Source organism: Odocoileus virginianus, chromosome 9, assembly GCF_023699985.2.
Source record: "Odocoileus virginianus isolate 20LAN1187 ecotype Illinois chromosome 9, Ovbor_1.2, whole genome shotgun sequence".
In the NCBI taxonomy this organism is placed as follows: Eukaryota; Metazoa; Chordata; class Mammalia; order Artiodactyla; family Cervidae; genus Odocoileus; species Odocoileus virginianus.
Genome location: NC_069682.1, coordinates 14,620,750 through 14,637,159, shown reverse-complemented (window position 1 = coordinate 14,637,159; position 16,410 = coordinate 14,620,750). Strand labels below are relative to the sequence as shown.

Genomic DNA, 16,410 nt, shown 5'->3' with positions numbered 1-16,410 from the left:
AGTTCTCTTCCAAGAACTTTGACCCTGTTGGGCTTGCTTCTGTCTACACTTCCTGCTATGGTAACTCTTCAGAACCACTTTCTGATGTCTTTGTCTGTCCCCATTGACTCACTCAAGGTTTGGCTCTTTTGTCACTTTTCTTCGCAACCTGCACTCCTATCAATCTGTTAACCCCATCCATACTCACATATAAACTTCATTTCCCTTTAACTTCCCTCCAAATCCAGTGTAGATCCTACAATCCTTCATTATAATTGCTCTTTTGCAAACATCCACGATACCTGTAGTTGTCTCTCTGCCATTAGTCTCATGGGGTGTGGGGGGGGGGGGGGGCGGGGCGGAGGCAAGCTGATTAAATCTGTCCATTTATTCTGGGGATGTTGGCAAATGTAGGCTGGATGGTTTTAAATTCATGACCACATGGTGCTGGAGAAGACTCTAGAGAGTTCCTTGGACAGCAAGGAGATCAAACCAGTCAATCCTAAAGGAAATCAACCCTGAATATTCATAGGAAGGACTGATGCTGAAGCTCCAATACTTTGGCCACCTGATTTGATGAGCTGACTCATTGGAAAAGCCCCTTCTTCTATCAAAGACACTCTTCCCATTTGTACTTTATTTTTAATTTTTTGACTGTGCCACACAGTATATGAGATCCCAGTTCCCTGAGCAATGATCGAACCTGTGCCCCCTGCAGTGGAAGCTTGGAGTCTTAACCACTGGACCACCAGGGAAGTCCCTCCACTTGTACTTTAGGTGCTATTCCATCACAGTGATTTTCCTCCTTTGCTATCTTTTTTTTTCTCCCTCTTGCAACCCCAGTATTTCCCTATTAGATCATTCCCATTAATAAACATTCTCTGTATTTTTCATTAAAAAATACAAAAACAACATAAAAGATACACAAACAAAATCCTCCCTGACTTCACATTCTCCATATAGTTCATTTTCTACCAATCTTCAGAGTAAAATGCCTCAAATACTTGTCTTCACTTTTTTCATCTCCAATTTCAGTTCAGTTCAAGTTGCTCAGTTGTGTCTGACTCTTTGAGACCAAATTTAGTCAACTATTCCAATCCATGCCCACTACTTCACTGATCTGGTTCTGAAAAACTCAAGTGTTGAGCCCCACAGTGTCAATCCAATGGGTTCTTTCCTGCCTGATGTTACCTGTTCTCTCAGTAACATTTGAAATAGTTAGCCACTTCTTTTCTAGGCTTTTACAAAGCTATACATTCCAGCTTTCCCCTCTCTGCACTGTCTCCTTTTCAGGGACTTTAATGTCTATATTTGGAAGTGTTTCAGGGTTTAGTCCTGGACCTTCTTCTCTTATCACATTTTCTTTGATCTCATTTTTTCTTACGACTTTATGTATGTGTGCATTTATTGGCCACACAGCACAGCATGCGGCGGGATCTTAGTTCCCCGACCAGGGACTGAACCTGGTCGAGAAAGTGCAGTCCTAACTAGACCACCAGGGAAATTCCCTGTTTTTTTCATATGGTATAGTTCTGTCAAGTGAAGCAGGCAAAAGGAGAAGAATGGACATTTCTGAGAATTTTCTGAAATACTTAAATAAACACTAAAAAACTTAATTTAGCTTCAAGAAATAGTGAAGTTTGAGTCATCACAATGCAAAAATGATGGCTTCTTCAGAGCAATGTATTCCCTGAAGGTAAGATTCAATGACATCCCCACATCAGAGGGTTTTTGGTGGTTTGCTTGACATGCTCCTTTGGAAAGAAAACGATTGGCAGCATTTTCAGTCTATGTAAAAATATGCATTAAGGCAGTGGGATACAGCAAAGATAGCTTGGGTTTTTGCAGTTAGAGTTCAGTATGATAGTAGAGAATAAATTTACTAGTTTTTTGATCTTTAATAAATTAATCTTTTGTGATTCAGTTTCTATAAAATTCAGAATACTTACCTACAGGATTATTGTGATTATTAAAATAACAAATGTAAAATAGCAAATACTCTCTTCTTTTTTGATCCCTGTACTCACACCGGTTTCTTTTTAATACCTGAATTCTTTTTAACACCTGATGACAAGCAAAGGATTGAGAAGGATTTACTGATCAACAGCACAGGTGAATCTTCTTAAGGTAATCAGGCAAAATGCAAAAAACTTCAAGGAGAACTTGGTGGCTTGGTGTTTTAGGACTGTTCTCTCATAATGGCTCATCAATGATACAAAAGCAGTATTTGTCTGTCTTTCTCTTTCACTGTCCTTTAAAGGTGGGCCTATTGGTAGGCTTTTTTTTTTTTTTTTAAGTACAAGAAGCATCAACACTCAGTTTGGAAGAGTAACTTGTGTGCTAAGAATAAATGGTCTAAGTGTAAGCAACCCATGTCCACCAACAGATGAATGGATAAAGATGTCACACATACACACTCAAGCATAAAAAAGAAGGAAACTTTGCCATTTGCAACATGATGACCTTGAAGCATTTTGTGCTTAGTGGAGGAAGTCAGACAGAGAAGTACAAATACTGTATGTTATCACTCACATGTGGAATCTAAAAAAAGAAAAGAAGCTAGTAAATATAAAAGAAACATACTCAGATACAGAGAACAAATCCATGGTTACCAATAGAGAGCTGGCAGGGGAAGGGGAAACAGGTAGAGGTTAAGAGATATAAATTCTATGTACAATAAATAAGTTACAAGGATCTATTATACAGCTCAGGGAATATACCCAATATTGTGAATCACTATAAATAAAAATTGTGAACCACCATGTTGTACACCTGAATCTTATATAAGATTGTAAATCAAATACACAATTTTAAAAAAGAACAGTAAATAAAAACAGTAAATTGAGACAAATGTACAAAAGCTGAACACAAGTGAACGCGTCAAGGATTTGAGGTGGCTAGTAGCTTATTTTGTAGGCGGAGCACCGCACGTAAAAACAAGAATGAAGACCAGCTCTGCACCTTTGTTCCTTTGGCTCCTGACCAGCCACAGCCGACAGTACTTAACACCCAGACAGATTCTGTTGGCAAACCTCACACTTTTTCGATAAAAATCAGAGGCCTGATGCACGAATTCATCAATTTAAGAGAAAATGAGTCTAGATAAGCTGGGCAAAAGACTCGGTTCCAAATTTACAAGAAATGGCAAGACTGGCCAATTTTTTAACCTGGTGATTTCCATTCAGTAATTCGGGGAGATGATGCTACTGTAAAAAACTTTCTGGCTCCAACAGGGTACGTTCTAAGACCTGTATGAGAAAAGCCTTGATCCTTCTTCAGCCGTGGGTTACTTACAGATTGAACAGCTAAAACTGCTTCTGGAAGTCCCCCACGGGACTTTCTTAAATCTAGATCCGTCCCTTAACAACCTGTACGTTCCTCACCATACATATTCTTAGCTTCTCCAGTTTTCAGCTTCCTAAATCCTCAACCTCACCCCACGAATTAGTCCAATCAAACTCTCCCTTCTTAGACTCTTCCTTATATACAATCCAGGAAACTCCCCTGAGAAACACGTGGCTAAATTTGTCCTTAATGGCGCTCCGTAATTCGCCTACTCCTCCACCGCCCTTCCTCACCTCCTGTTAGCTCCGCCCCTCCCCATTCTCGCTTTCCCCCTCCGGCCTCCCTCCCCCAGCGCCTGCGCTTGCGCACCTCTAATTCAGGCGCTTTCCCTTTCCTGGCGACCAATCCACTTCCTGCCTCCGGTCCTCCGAACACTCCTCCCCTCCGCTGAGGTCCTGGCTGGAGGTGCAGGTTATGGCTGCCCTGCGAATTGCCTGGCTGAAAAATTAGCTCCTCTCCTTGAGTTGGGTAGCTTGAAGCCGCCGCTCTGTGTGTGGCACCTATCTGAGCATTCACTCGCGATCTTTCGCCCCGGAGCTAAGCTAAGAGCGAGGGAATGCCGGCGGAAGGGAAGGCCGGACTGTTTTCTACCTGGCAATAGTGGGGACAGCTGCTTCCTTTCCACCGCCCTCCGCCCCGCCCCCACTCGCAGCCCAGCCGCGCTGGTGAGTGGCGGACAGGAGGGCCGCGGGCGGAGGGAGGAGGGGGAGGTGAGGGAAGGCGGGCCCTCGGCTGCGAGCTAGGTGGGGGGAGGGGAGGGGAGAGCCCGAGCGCTGGAGTTGGTGCTGGGAAACCCGGGGCTAATGTTGACAACAGGCTCGAGGTGAGTCCCGGGGAACCTCCTTCCCCTCCGCTCCAACGACCAGGAGGGAGCGGGGTTGGGGGGGGCACCGGCCTGGACTCCTACTCCCCCGGGGACCCGTGAGGCGACTCGGCACCCCAGCGCTCCGGGGACGGCGAGCAGGAGACGGACCGCGGGTCCGGCGTCGTTCTCCTCAGACCCCTCTCCTGAGGAGGCTTCCTTCAACGCGGGAGGGAGGCAGGAGAGGCTATCGAGGGGGTGCCTGCCCCATATGCCCGGGGTGGGCCTCGGGGCCGGAGGCGGGGAGCCCGCCGTGGCGGGGTGAAGAGGTTTGGGGGTGTGGAGGAGAGCGAGTGGAGGCTGGGGAGAGCTCTTTGGGAGCCGGGAGGGAAGCGAGGGCGAGGAAATGGGGAGGGTGTGTGTGGGAGGATGTGGAGCCGGGAGACCGGCCGGAGCGTGTCGGGCTCCGACGGTGAGAGAGTGTGGGGTGAGAAGTTAGGGCTGGGGCAGGGACGGTCCGCGAAGGTGACCGTGGACCCCGGTGGGAAGGGGAGTTGTGGCGAGGAAGCGAGCGGAGCTGAGGCGTGTGGAGCGAGAGCAGGGGGTTGTGGGAGAAGAGGGTGCAGGGGACGGGGTTCGCTGGATCGGAGAGTGGTGGGCAGGCATTCCTGGGTGGACTTCTTTTTCGTCCCATGGGCTGAGGATTCTTCACTTTGCCTTCATCCCGGGCTTCCCGGTCCTCCTGTTGAACTAAAGAGGCGACCGCGGGGTGTTTGGTTGGCGGAGCAGAGCCAGCTTATAAGCTCGAGGGGACAGTCTGGATCGGACCGTCGGCTCTCTTGCTCTAGGACTTGCACGCAGTGATGCATCAGACCTGAGGAAAACTCTCCCTCACTTTTCCCCTTTAGCAGAGTTATTAAGTATTTAGAAGAACTGTACGACTCTTCAAGAAGACCATTTTTGAATTCTGGTGGAATTTGTAAAAACTTTGAATGAGTCCTTTATACTGAGGACGTTCTTTAAAGTCAGAGACTGGGAGGTAATGCCCTTGTGCTGTTCTGCCCTTAGAACATTTTAAACGAATAACCCAGAATGAAAAGATTAAATATCATTCTTTCACTCTGGAGCATTTTCAGAGCAGTCTCATTGTGATTTCATACATAATCCATATGATACTTTGCGGAGAAATCGCTTTAAAGGGAAACACCCCTTTCTCTGCACACTCCCAGCAGACCGTCGGAAGTACCTGTTTTACTAGTAAAGTAGTTTTACTTTCTTCTGGAAGTTCAGAGTATATTTAGAAAACCAAATAAAATATACAGCCCAAGGGCCAGGACACTATTTTGGGAGCTAGAAACGTGGTTTTAAAGCATGGCTTCCTTTTAAGGACTGTGTGAATGTAATTATACTGGCTTGTAGGAGCTAATCATATTCCAATTAAAAAGATCACTAATTTTTATCTTACAGACTGTATTTAAAAGTTCTAGTTTTTATTTGAAAGACTTGAGGTAAAATATTAAAGCATGAGTTTATTAAAATATGAAATGCTAAAATTAGCATTTCACAATATAATTTTCATATTTGAAATTTGATGTGATACAAATCATACTTAATCTGAATTCTGTAGCTTGTATTTTTTACTTGGCTTTTAAAAAATATTTATTTGATTGTACCGGGTCTTAGTTGGGACATGCAGGATCTTTAGCTGCACCATGTGGGGTCTTTAGTTGCAACATGTGGGATCTAGTTCCCTGACCAGGAATCCAACCCTAGCCCCCAGAGTCATAGCTTCTGGATCACCAGGGAAGTCCCTACTTGACTTTTTAAGTCTTAGGATATATAGGGGGAAAGAACACTGGACCCAGAGTCTCAACCCAGTCACTAAGCTAGTTGTGTAATCTTGGGCAGTTCACTCAGTGTAAAAATTGAGAATTGGAGTAGTTAAAATCTAGTACTCCTAACTCTTAAAAAATTCTTATTTTAGGCTTAACTCTTCAGTTTTCTCTGTGAAAGAGAATAAGCATTTGTCGAATGGCTCTCTCATGCTCTCTTCTAGACTTACAGAAGTTTAAGAAGTCTGTAAGAGAGGTAGCAGTATCTCCATCTTATTGATGAATGGACTCAGAGAAGTTACATTGCCCTGTTTCCATAGTTAGCAGGTTGTAGAGTTTGCAAACTTAAAAAAGTCTGACTGACTTTAAAGCTCATATTATTTTCTCATGGTGCATTGCTACCTTAACATGAACCTTAAAATTTTCATCATTTTTTTGTTCACTTAAATTTAGTTCCAGGTGTACTTTGGGTATATGTTTGTAGTATAAGGATGAAATGGTTCAAAGAAGGTACCACTGCCAAGACTTGAGGGACTTGTTGAGAATCGGTTTTGCCATGCTCTAGAGCAGAATCTAATTCATGAAAGACTGCTGCAGTTTGATATAAAAGGCATTTAAAAGTCTGTTGAATATATGAGTACTGTGGAAAATCACAAAAGTTTGGGGGACTGTTGTGCTGATAAATGATGATCCTTTATAAATTTGTCAGATTCCAGGTATGTTTCTTAATGTTTTAACAGAACTTAATGTCTAATTTTTGTCTTCATAAATGAAATAAATTTTGGTACCATTCTTTTTTATATTCTGAGAACTGTTCTTTCCCATATTAGCTGAAGTGTTGCTTGTTGCTGCTTCACATCAGAAAGTACAAATTCTTTATAAAACTTATTATTTTTTGCATATAATTGCAGATATCCCTAAGTAAGTTTATCTGATTACCTAGGAATTACCTGTCCTCATATCTTTTAGCTAGAATATGCCAAAAGTTAAAACATAATGTAAAAACTGCTTAACCATTATCAGGGACTCTTTCTACTCTGAGATATGTAATTCTGACTTGTGTAGTCAGTATCTCTTGTCAGGTTTTCCTGACAAGAATCCTTTTCAGGATTCTTAATAACTTTGATTAAGCTCTGTCACTAGCTGTAGAAGCCTTGGTCAAGTTACTTGGTCAGGTCTCTTTTTACTCATTTATTAAATAGGGAAAATAATACTTATCTCCTGAAGATTTTATTATTAAATGAGATAATGTATGTAAAATGTTTACTTTGTGAGAAGTAGCTAGTAGCTATTAGTATTCGCTCTTGAAAGTTTGCTTGCCTTAGGGCAGTCATTCAGTTTAGGGCAGTGGTGGGTATTTAATTGAAACTGCATGAGAAGTTGATACTACATTTTCCAGGTAATATAAATATTAACACTGTCTTCCCACATAAATAAGTAGTTATACTCTTAATATATTTTAATGATTGTTTAAACAGGATTAATAGCCCTTTTTTGTTCAAGTTCCACAAGTAGGGTTATCTGAAGCCTTGGGGTGTCATTGTCCAAAAAAATGCATAGAACATGGAAGCGGAGGAGAATAAGAGTAAAACAGAAAAGGGGAAGAAAAGGTGGCTGAGATAAGATACAGACTATGCCATGTGCCTCCAAAAATCACTGAAAGTGCTTCAGTTGGCTTAGACTGTCTTTCTCTGGTAATATTTTATTAGAAGGCTGAAATAAATGCTTTGTGTTTATAAAATATTTATTACTGCAAATGTTTTATTTGCTAATATAGTTTTTATTGATGTAATTTAAACCATATATTGAAAATACTTGAGTACCGTGTTTAGCTTAAAATAAAAAAAACCCTAGGTAGTTTAAGTAATTCTATACTTCTTAAATGGAAAGTATTTTGATTTTCTTGTGTACAACTTTCAAATGATTTAGGAGTTAAAACATGAAGTATTGTCCATAAAAGAAATGACATGAGAACACTAAGCTCTAAGTAGACATGTATTTTTAGAAAAGAAAATCATGAATTTTGCTGGAGAATACATTTTTTGTCCCAGAGTTTATTTCCAGTAAACTGTATGAAGCCTGTACTGTAGACCAGTGCTCTCCAACAGAACTTTCTATAATGATGAAAATGCTCTATATCTGCACTGTCTGAGGTTGTACCCACTAGCGGCATGTGGAATTGAGCACTTGGATTATGGATAGTGATGGAGAGCTGAATTTCAGATTCTGTTTAATTAATTTACAGTGTAAGTAGCCACGTGTGGCTATTGTGGTGGTTTTCAGCTGGTAGTGATTTTGCCCCCAGGGGAAATTTGGTGATGTCCAAGTAATTTTTGTTTTTTAAAACTGGGGCGATACTACTGGCATCTACTGTGTAGAAGGCAAGGATGCTCCATTTACACTTTGTGCAGTGCACACGGTAGCCTCCCTCCTCCTACCAGAGAACTCTTGCCCACAATGTCAGTTACTCTTGAGGCTGGAAAACCCTGGGCTGGTGGCTTTTGTATTGGCAAATATAGAACAGAATATTTAATTTATGTATTATTTATAGTAATCATTATGTTTATAGACTAATTTTGACTACTAATAAAGAGATGAAAGGTATAGTCTAGTTTGGGATAGTTAGCAGTTTTTGTGTTTGAAAGTTTGATACTGTTAGAGCAGTGAGATGAAATTTATTAGTCTTGTCAATTTTACTAGTTACTTCATAGGAGGTAAGAGCTTGTTTATTCTCCCACTTAAATACTTGAATATTGTATGAGGTAGTGTCACCAGCATTTCTTAATGGTTGTGAAGTATGGTGGGTAAAACTGGTTGAAAATGTTCTCACATAGTACTGAAGTATTTATGATTAAATGATATGTCATTTAATATTAACTGTGAAGTTGATAGTGGTTGGATGTAATGGGTACATGGAGGTTCCTTATATTGTGCTCTCTACTTCTTGTAGAGACTATTTCCTGACTAAAAAGTAAAAAGAAAAAAAGTGCTTAGACATAAGCATAACTAATAATGATAGAATATGGAGTATGATCAGTGAATTATTTTATCATTGAAATAGTGTTTGTTTTGTATGCATTTTATTTAATCTCTCACAGTTGCCAAGTTGCATTAATATGTTCCACTTAACAAAATAAGTGTCACATTACTAAAAAAAAAAGTCACTGCGATTATAATGCTGACATTCTTTTACAGATTGTCTTGGGTAACATAATGCCAGCTGAGCGTAAAAAGCCAGCAAGTATGGAAGAAAAAGAATCTTTACTAAACAGCAAGGAAAAAGACTGCAGTGAAAGGCGGCCAGTGAGCAGCAGGGAGAAACCAAAAGAGGAGATCAAGCTTACCGCCAAGAAGGAGGTTATTAAGGTCCCTGAAGATAAGAAGAAGAAACTGGAAGAAGATAAAAGAAAAAAAGAAGACAAGGAACGCAAGAAAAAAGAAGAAGAAAAGGTGAAGGCAGAGGAGGAATTAAAGAAAAAAGAGGAAGAAGAAAAAAAGAAACATGAAGAAGAGGAGAGAAAGAAGCAAGAAGAACAGGTGAAACGTCAGCAGGAAGAAGAGGCTGCCCAGTTGAAGTAAGAACATTTATTCTAACTATTGATGTGTAGAAATAGGAAGATTGAAATATTTTGGAAAAACAATGATTATTTGAAATAAAATTTGCAAGGTGCAGTTGCTTGAGAGTTGAGAGTATCTTAATTGTTCTGTTAGTTTCACTGACTACAGTCATGCATACAGTGCTTTAACTTTTGAAGTTAAATAATAGTAACCTTTAAAAAGTTTTTTTTTGAGGTGGGGCAATTTGAGCTGTTTGTGCTTTTTAGAAAAGCTTTTTTTCATGGTATAGTATATCGTCTTTCTATAAGAAAGTTGAAAATCTTTCTTTTTTGGCCATGCTGTGTGGCTGGCAGGATCTTAGTTCCCTGACCAGGAATTGAACCTGAGCCCTGGTGGTGAAAGTCCTAACTGCCAGGGAATTCCCGAAAATCTTCAGTTCTTAATGGCTGCTGTTGCATTTCTTATATGCCAAACTCTATATTTGTGTCAACCTGTTTTTAAGGCAGTCCTAATGAAGTAAGCTTGTTTTGTGGATTAATAAAATGAAGCTTCAAGAGATTAAATGACTTGCCTAAGGTCACAGTAAATAGTAGAGCAGCTGATTTTTGAACCTAGTATAAAGCATATGTCTGCAATGCTGAAGACCTGGGTTCGATCCCTGGGTGGGGAAGATCCCCTGGAGAAGGAAATGGTAACCCACTCCAGTACTCTTGCCTGGAAAATCCCATGGACACAGGAGCCTAGTAGGCTCCATGGGGTCGCAAGGAGTCGGACACGACTGAGCAACTTTACCTTTACCTTACCTTAGGCTGACCTTAAAACCATTGTCTTTAAGTACAATTCCAAAATGCTTCCCTTTTTTATCTTTATCAAAATCTATTTGTAACCTTGTAAACCTGTGCAAGTGACATAACGAATTGGTGAAAAATGAGGTAGTCCTCTTAGGAAGACTACCAGGATGTAGCTGAAATGACAGTTGATGAATAGTGCATGAAACCTCATCCAATAATGCATGGGCTCTTCCCTTCATATATGTAATTTAAAAGCTGTTTGCAAATACGAATTTTTATGAATCTCTTGAACAGCTCAGTTACCTACTTACCAAAGTTCTTTAGGACCTCTGTTTTTAATGAGGAAATGGAGTCTTACGTCTGAAAAGCAATAGCAATAGTTTCGGAATATTCAGAACTATGATCCTTGAGAGTTTCTTGCTTATTTTCTGTTTCACTTAAAATAATTTGGAAGGATATTGCATTTCACCGTTAACTTTTGTCTCACCCTTCCGATAACAAAGACCTTAAAAAAACAATAGTAACCAAAATGCCAACTTTTTATTTGGAAAAATTCAAGCATGTAAAAGATAGAATGGAATAAATTAGTATCCCTTCCCATCTACCCAGCATCTGCAATTAACCTTTTTTTCCCTTGAGTATTCTAAAGCATCACATTATTTCACCTGTAAATAAATAAATATGTAAGTATAAATATTTTCATTGTGTGTGTGTGTATATATATATATATATATACACATTATATATCAAAGTATTTTTAATAAAGATGATATTTGAGTTATTGAATGCATGTAAGTAATGAGTTATACTCTCTTAACAAGTACTCTCACTGCTAATCTTGTTTTTGTGTGGCTGGGAGGCTTCCAAGAGATTCATGTCCCTGTTCTCAGTGATAGATGTAACTCTTTGTTAGCATATTGTCGCTATTAGTGGAAAAATTGTAGAATTATAGAGTAACTCAGGAATGGTTATCTTGGGTGAAAATCTGTTTTATTAGAAATTTATATTTTAAAGTTACATATTTTGGTGTCTCAGAAACCTCAGATTATCCCCACTCTCCCACTCGTGCCCGAGTTATTTTACTACTTCTGCAGTTTAAACATGTCCCATCTTTTTAGTGGAAACATAAGTAGCTTTATTTTTAAATCTTCTCAGGATAAACTAAGTCTGCTAACCTTTTATTAAAGTGCTTTTATCCTATTGTTTTTCTGGTTCCTAAATGAGCTTTTAATTATACTTGAATTTTAAGGCCTAAACTTTTATTAAGAAAGGTACTTTTATTAAGAGAGGTTTATTTAATGCTGAAGTATGGAAAAATGGTACCTAACTCAAAGCATTTTAATTATTATTTTTTTGTGGATTTTTTTCTGTTTCCCCAGTGCTTTTATTTGGTTTAGGTTTTATATTTTCCCAAACATATTGCTTTGTTATTTTGTACTAAGAATCCTGTGTTTTATCCATTTATTTTTTTCAGCTTTATTGAGTTACAGTTGACAAGTAAAAAGTTATATTCATTTAGCTTGCCAGTTGGCAGAATGATTTTTAATCTAGATATTAAAAATGCTCCACTCTGCCACTTTTGGTGTTATCAGTAGAATGAGTTCTCATTATCTTGTCATTAATCAGATGTCTTTAAAGTGATGAAAGGGCTTTTTGCATCTTTTGTTCCTCTTGGATTCTGTTGCTTTTCTAATTACTTTTTCATTGTCTTTCACTCTTATGGGATTCATCAGTTATGCTTCAAAATATACAAGGTATCTTACTTACTTTTTTGTTTTTTATATAGAGAGAAAGAGGAATCCCTTCAGCTTCATCAGGAAGCTTGGGAACGACATCAGTTAAGGAAAGAACTTCGCAGCAAAAACCAAAATGCTCCAGACAACCGACCAGAGGAAAATTTCTTTAGCCGACTAGATTCGAGTTTGAAGAAAAATACCGCTTTTGTCAAGAAACTAAAAACTATTACAGAACAACAGAGAGACTCCTTGTCCCATGATTTTAATGGCCTAAATTTAAGCAAATACATTGCAGAGGCTGTAGCTTCTATTGTGGAAGCAAAGCTAAAAATATCCGACGTGAATTGTGCTGTGCACTTGTGCTCGCTCTTTCACCAGCGCTATGCTGACTTTGCCCCATCACTTCTTCAAGTTTGGAAAAAACATTTTGAAGCCAGGAAAGAAGAGAAAACACCTAACATTACCAAGTTAAGAACTGATTTGCGTTTCATTGCAGAATTGACAATAGTTGGGATTTTCACTGACAAGGAAGGTCTCTCCTTAATCTATGAACAGCTGAAAAATATTATTAATGCTGATCGAGAATCCCATACTCATGTTTCTGTGGTGATTAGTTTTTGTCGACATTGTGGAGATGATATTGCTGGACTTGTACCAAGAAAAGTAAAGAGTGCTGCAGAGAAGTTTAATTTGAGTTTTCCTCCTAGTGAGATAATTAGTCCAGAGAAACAGCAACCTTTCCAGAATCTTTTAAAAGAATACTTTACGTCTTTGACCAAACATCTGAAAAGGGACCACAGGGAGCTACAGAATACTGAGAGACAAAACAGGTGATTTTCAAATGTTTCTCAGAATTGAGAATTTATTTTGGAGCTCATACTTTAAAAAATGTAAAGTCTTCATGCCACTGAAAGAACTTGTGGAAAAGGGCTTATTGCAGGTGATTTCTTAACATTCCAGGAAAATTTCACAGGGTAATAATAGTCTTAAGTACTCATGTTTAAATGTGAGTCTTTGATAGATTTTGTTTCTGATTTAAAAAAAGAAAGGGCAAGTATATGATGAGTTCTACATTGTGGATTTTTACTGTGATTTAAAAATCTCCTTAACGTTGAGGGATAAGTTTTCTTTTTCTATCACTTTAACTTACCTGCTATTATTTTTTTGTGTGTTTCACTGTTTCTTTTCTATAGCAGGTTTGCTTTTGTTTTGTATTTTAGTTTATTGACATCACCATTGATACTCACTCTTTTCAAGAGAATAGGTCATACATTAGTGATATCTTAGATCAGAAGTTTGAAAAATAGTGTACCGAAGTAGCTGTGAAAAAATTCTTTAAATGCAATTATGTAAAGTGCATTTACAGGAGTCTTTCTCCTGGGGACATCCATTCAAAATTCTAGAGGAATAATGTTTTTGCCTGTGGTGAAGATCCCTAATTTAGGCCACCCTTGATTATAAGATACTGTAGACTACTGTGTATCATCTGCACCTAGAAGGCATCAAAAGGCTAGAAGTTGATGCAGTTGGTGGATATTAGGTCAGTATGGAGATGTGTATGTGGAGCAGGGCTGAGGGTGTGCAGAAAGGAGGCAACAAGCGGTAGCCTTTGGCTGAATACTTTGCACCTATTTTAAAGTTCCTGTGTGGGGAGAACATTTACTCTTTTAAACCTGTAGTTGGGGAGGACTGGTTTACGTAGTTACCTCTAGAAGGTGCTTAACTTAGCAACAAAAGACTGCAGTAGTGTATACCAGTTGCTCACTTAGGTAAGGGGTAAGATAGGAGCAGAGGCTATGTGGAGAAATCTGGCGGCTGAAGCTCACTCAGGTGAGCGTCTAAGGTGGCAGGGGTGCTCCTTAATGTTTCTTCAAAAGAAAGCCCTCATTTTGTGCTTTTGAGTATCAAGGACTGTTTTAAACTTTGAAGAGGCAACTTCAGAATGTACTTCTGTAGTCAGTAATGGGTTAAAAAAGAAAGTAGTGGTTCTCTATTAATAATTTTCACATATATTAGCCTTCTTAGTTACAATTTACATAGTCATTTTTATAGTCTTTTTCCTTTTCATATATGTTTTATCTAATATGTCACAGGTTATTTTGAAAGTATGCTTTTTTTTTTTGGCTGCTTTCTAAGTTTTTTTTTTTTTTTAGTTAAACTTTTTATTTTGTGTTGGAGTATAGCTGATTAACTGTGTTTTGATAGTTTCAGGTGGACAGCAAAGAGACTCAGCCATACGTATACATGTATCGTTTCTACATTTTCTGTTTTTGATTGGCCTCACAGAAGCTTTTAGGGTCTTAGAGTCTATAATGATTTAATCTAGTCATCCTTCCAATGCAAAATGCAATCCATTTAATAGATTATCTAACATAAATTATTCTGAAAACTTCTTGAACTTAGTGCTCTGAGCCATTTCATTGTTGGACACACCTATTCCTAGCCTGTTTGCTGGGAATTTAAGCTGAAATTTAACTCCCCATATAATGGTTCCCTTTGATTTACTTGTTTTTTTTTTCTGGTACAGACAGAATGAAGCTACTCTGAGTGGGGTTCCATGAACTGTTTACCTGTTCCCAGTGAATTTAGAGAAACTGAGACAATACATTTAGACATTTTGATAGCAATTTTTCATTGCCGTGATATTGTCATTATATTTTATAGCTGTGCAGTGACTGGAAAGAAAATTATTCCTTCACGACAGATAGTTTGAGAAGCATTGGCATGGGACATGTCTCTTCTTTTACACCATGATGTCTCAGAATATTTGCAGACTGCCAAGGTGTTTCCCTTCGATCTTCTCCAGGCTCAGTATGTCTGGTTCCCTCAGTTTGCTGCCTGATTTTCAGACACTTTGGATGTTTGTTTTTGATGCCTTCTTTTCTGCCTGTGGCCTACAGTTTTTATAGCTGCAGTCTTTTGACTTTTTGTTATACTTAAAGACAAATTTTTCAGATGGCATGCTGCCAAGCCAGTTCTTCACTTTGAACTAGAGACATAATTTTTTATTCCTGATACAGACTTAACTCTTAAACTTTAGGTACTTTTGGCATATTATGTTAGCCTAATGATAATTGATGGTGTGTGTGTGTGTGTGTGTATATATATTTTTTTCCATGCCACATGGCTTCTGTCATCTTAGTTCTAGGACCAGGGATTGAAATGGTGGCCCACAGCATTGAGTGCCCAAAGCACTGAGTCCTAACCACTGGCCTGCCAGGGAAATCTCAGTGATATATATATTATTAATTATACTTATCCACTGTTCACATTTAGATTAGATAAGCAGACCTGTTTTTGTTCATGATTAAAGTCACAGAAGAAAATTTTGAATCAGGATACAGTGTTGAGACCACAGCTTTGTGGCCTTTTCCTGGAAACTTAGCTCGTATTAATACAGAGCTGTTGACCTATGGTTGGTTATTAGAGGAGGCTATTTACTAAATGTAAATTGACCTTAACCTGGGAGCAGTTATTTTATCACAGGAACTGTCTAATTATATGTAATTATTTGGAGGATGTGAGAATCTTAATCACAGTGTAGAAAACAATTGGCATACGGCACTTAGTAAGTCACTCATGCCTTAGGATAGCTTCAATTTGAAGAGTCTCTGTAAGTGAGGATTTAAGTGCCTCACTGAGCAAAGACAGGAGGAATTGGATTAATGCAGAGTCCCTACTTGGCCTAATGTTAGTCTCCTTACTTCTAAGAGGGTATTTTACAATTAAAATGGCCAGTTTCCAGAAGTTTCTTTCTGCCAATCATTATCCAGTAGATGTTTTGAAGTTTTTCTCTATCATAGGAATAAATCACAGATGGTTGTTTTTCTCAGTAAGGTTTCTCTTAGGCATGATAATGCTAGAAATCTAGGTGCCAAGCTAATGAGTATTTAAGACTCATGTAGTTAAACTACTTTAAGCCTTTATCTACTGTCTTTAATGATGGTTTTTAAAAACGTGAAATACCCTATGTTTTCAGTCTATGAATTGTAAATGCTCTTGGTCATTCTGGTCAATTTGGGAGATGGCATGGTGCTTAGGGGTTGTGAAGTGTTAGTCTGTACTCATTGAAGTCTATACTTAAAAATTTATTTAATCAATTAAAAAAAAGTAATAAAACCTCTCGTATTTTCTTAAAAACACTGTAATGGATGAATGAAGGCATGACTGAATGAGACCTGTTGAGTCTCAGCTGTTCCTTTCTGCTGTTAGCTATGCTGATATGTATTAGTTACAAGCCCCTGAGGATTTACGGTTGTTAGCCAGCAATAAAATTGATCCTAGGGTTGGGTGAATTCTAATAAATGTGAATTTATAAGCTTTTTGTACTTGCTAAGTACAAAAATCTTATTTTTAAATGCATTTTG

The 16,410-nt window shown here is 38.7% G+C and overlaps 1 protein-coding gene across 3 annotated transcripts in view; it reads left to right on the top strand.

Moving 5' to 3' along the window:
- The first annotated feature begins 3,715 nt into the window (after positions 1-3,715).
- Positions 3,716-16,410, top strand: part of UPF2 (UPF2 regulator of nonsense mediated mRNA decay) — a 92,121-nt gene continuing 79,426 nt past the window's right edge. Inside the window, exons 1-3 of one of the 3 annotated variants that reach the window (XM_020893135.2) lie at positions 3,716-3,989; positions 9,154-9,533; positions 12,094-12,873. In XM_020893135.2, the coding sequence (XP_020748794.1) occupies positions 9,172-9,533; positions 12,094-12,873 (1,142 nt within the window). In that variant the 5' untranslated portion in view covers positions 3,716-3,989; positions 9,154-9,171. Of the gene's footprint in view, positions 3,990-4,037; positions 4,148-5,067; positions 5,166-9,153; positions 9,534-12,093; positions 12,874-16,410 lie in introns of those variants that run through there. The other 2 variants (XM_020893120.2, XM_020893130.2) reach the window with 2 other exon arrangements.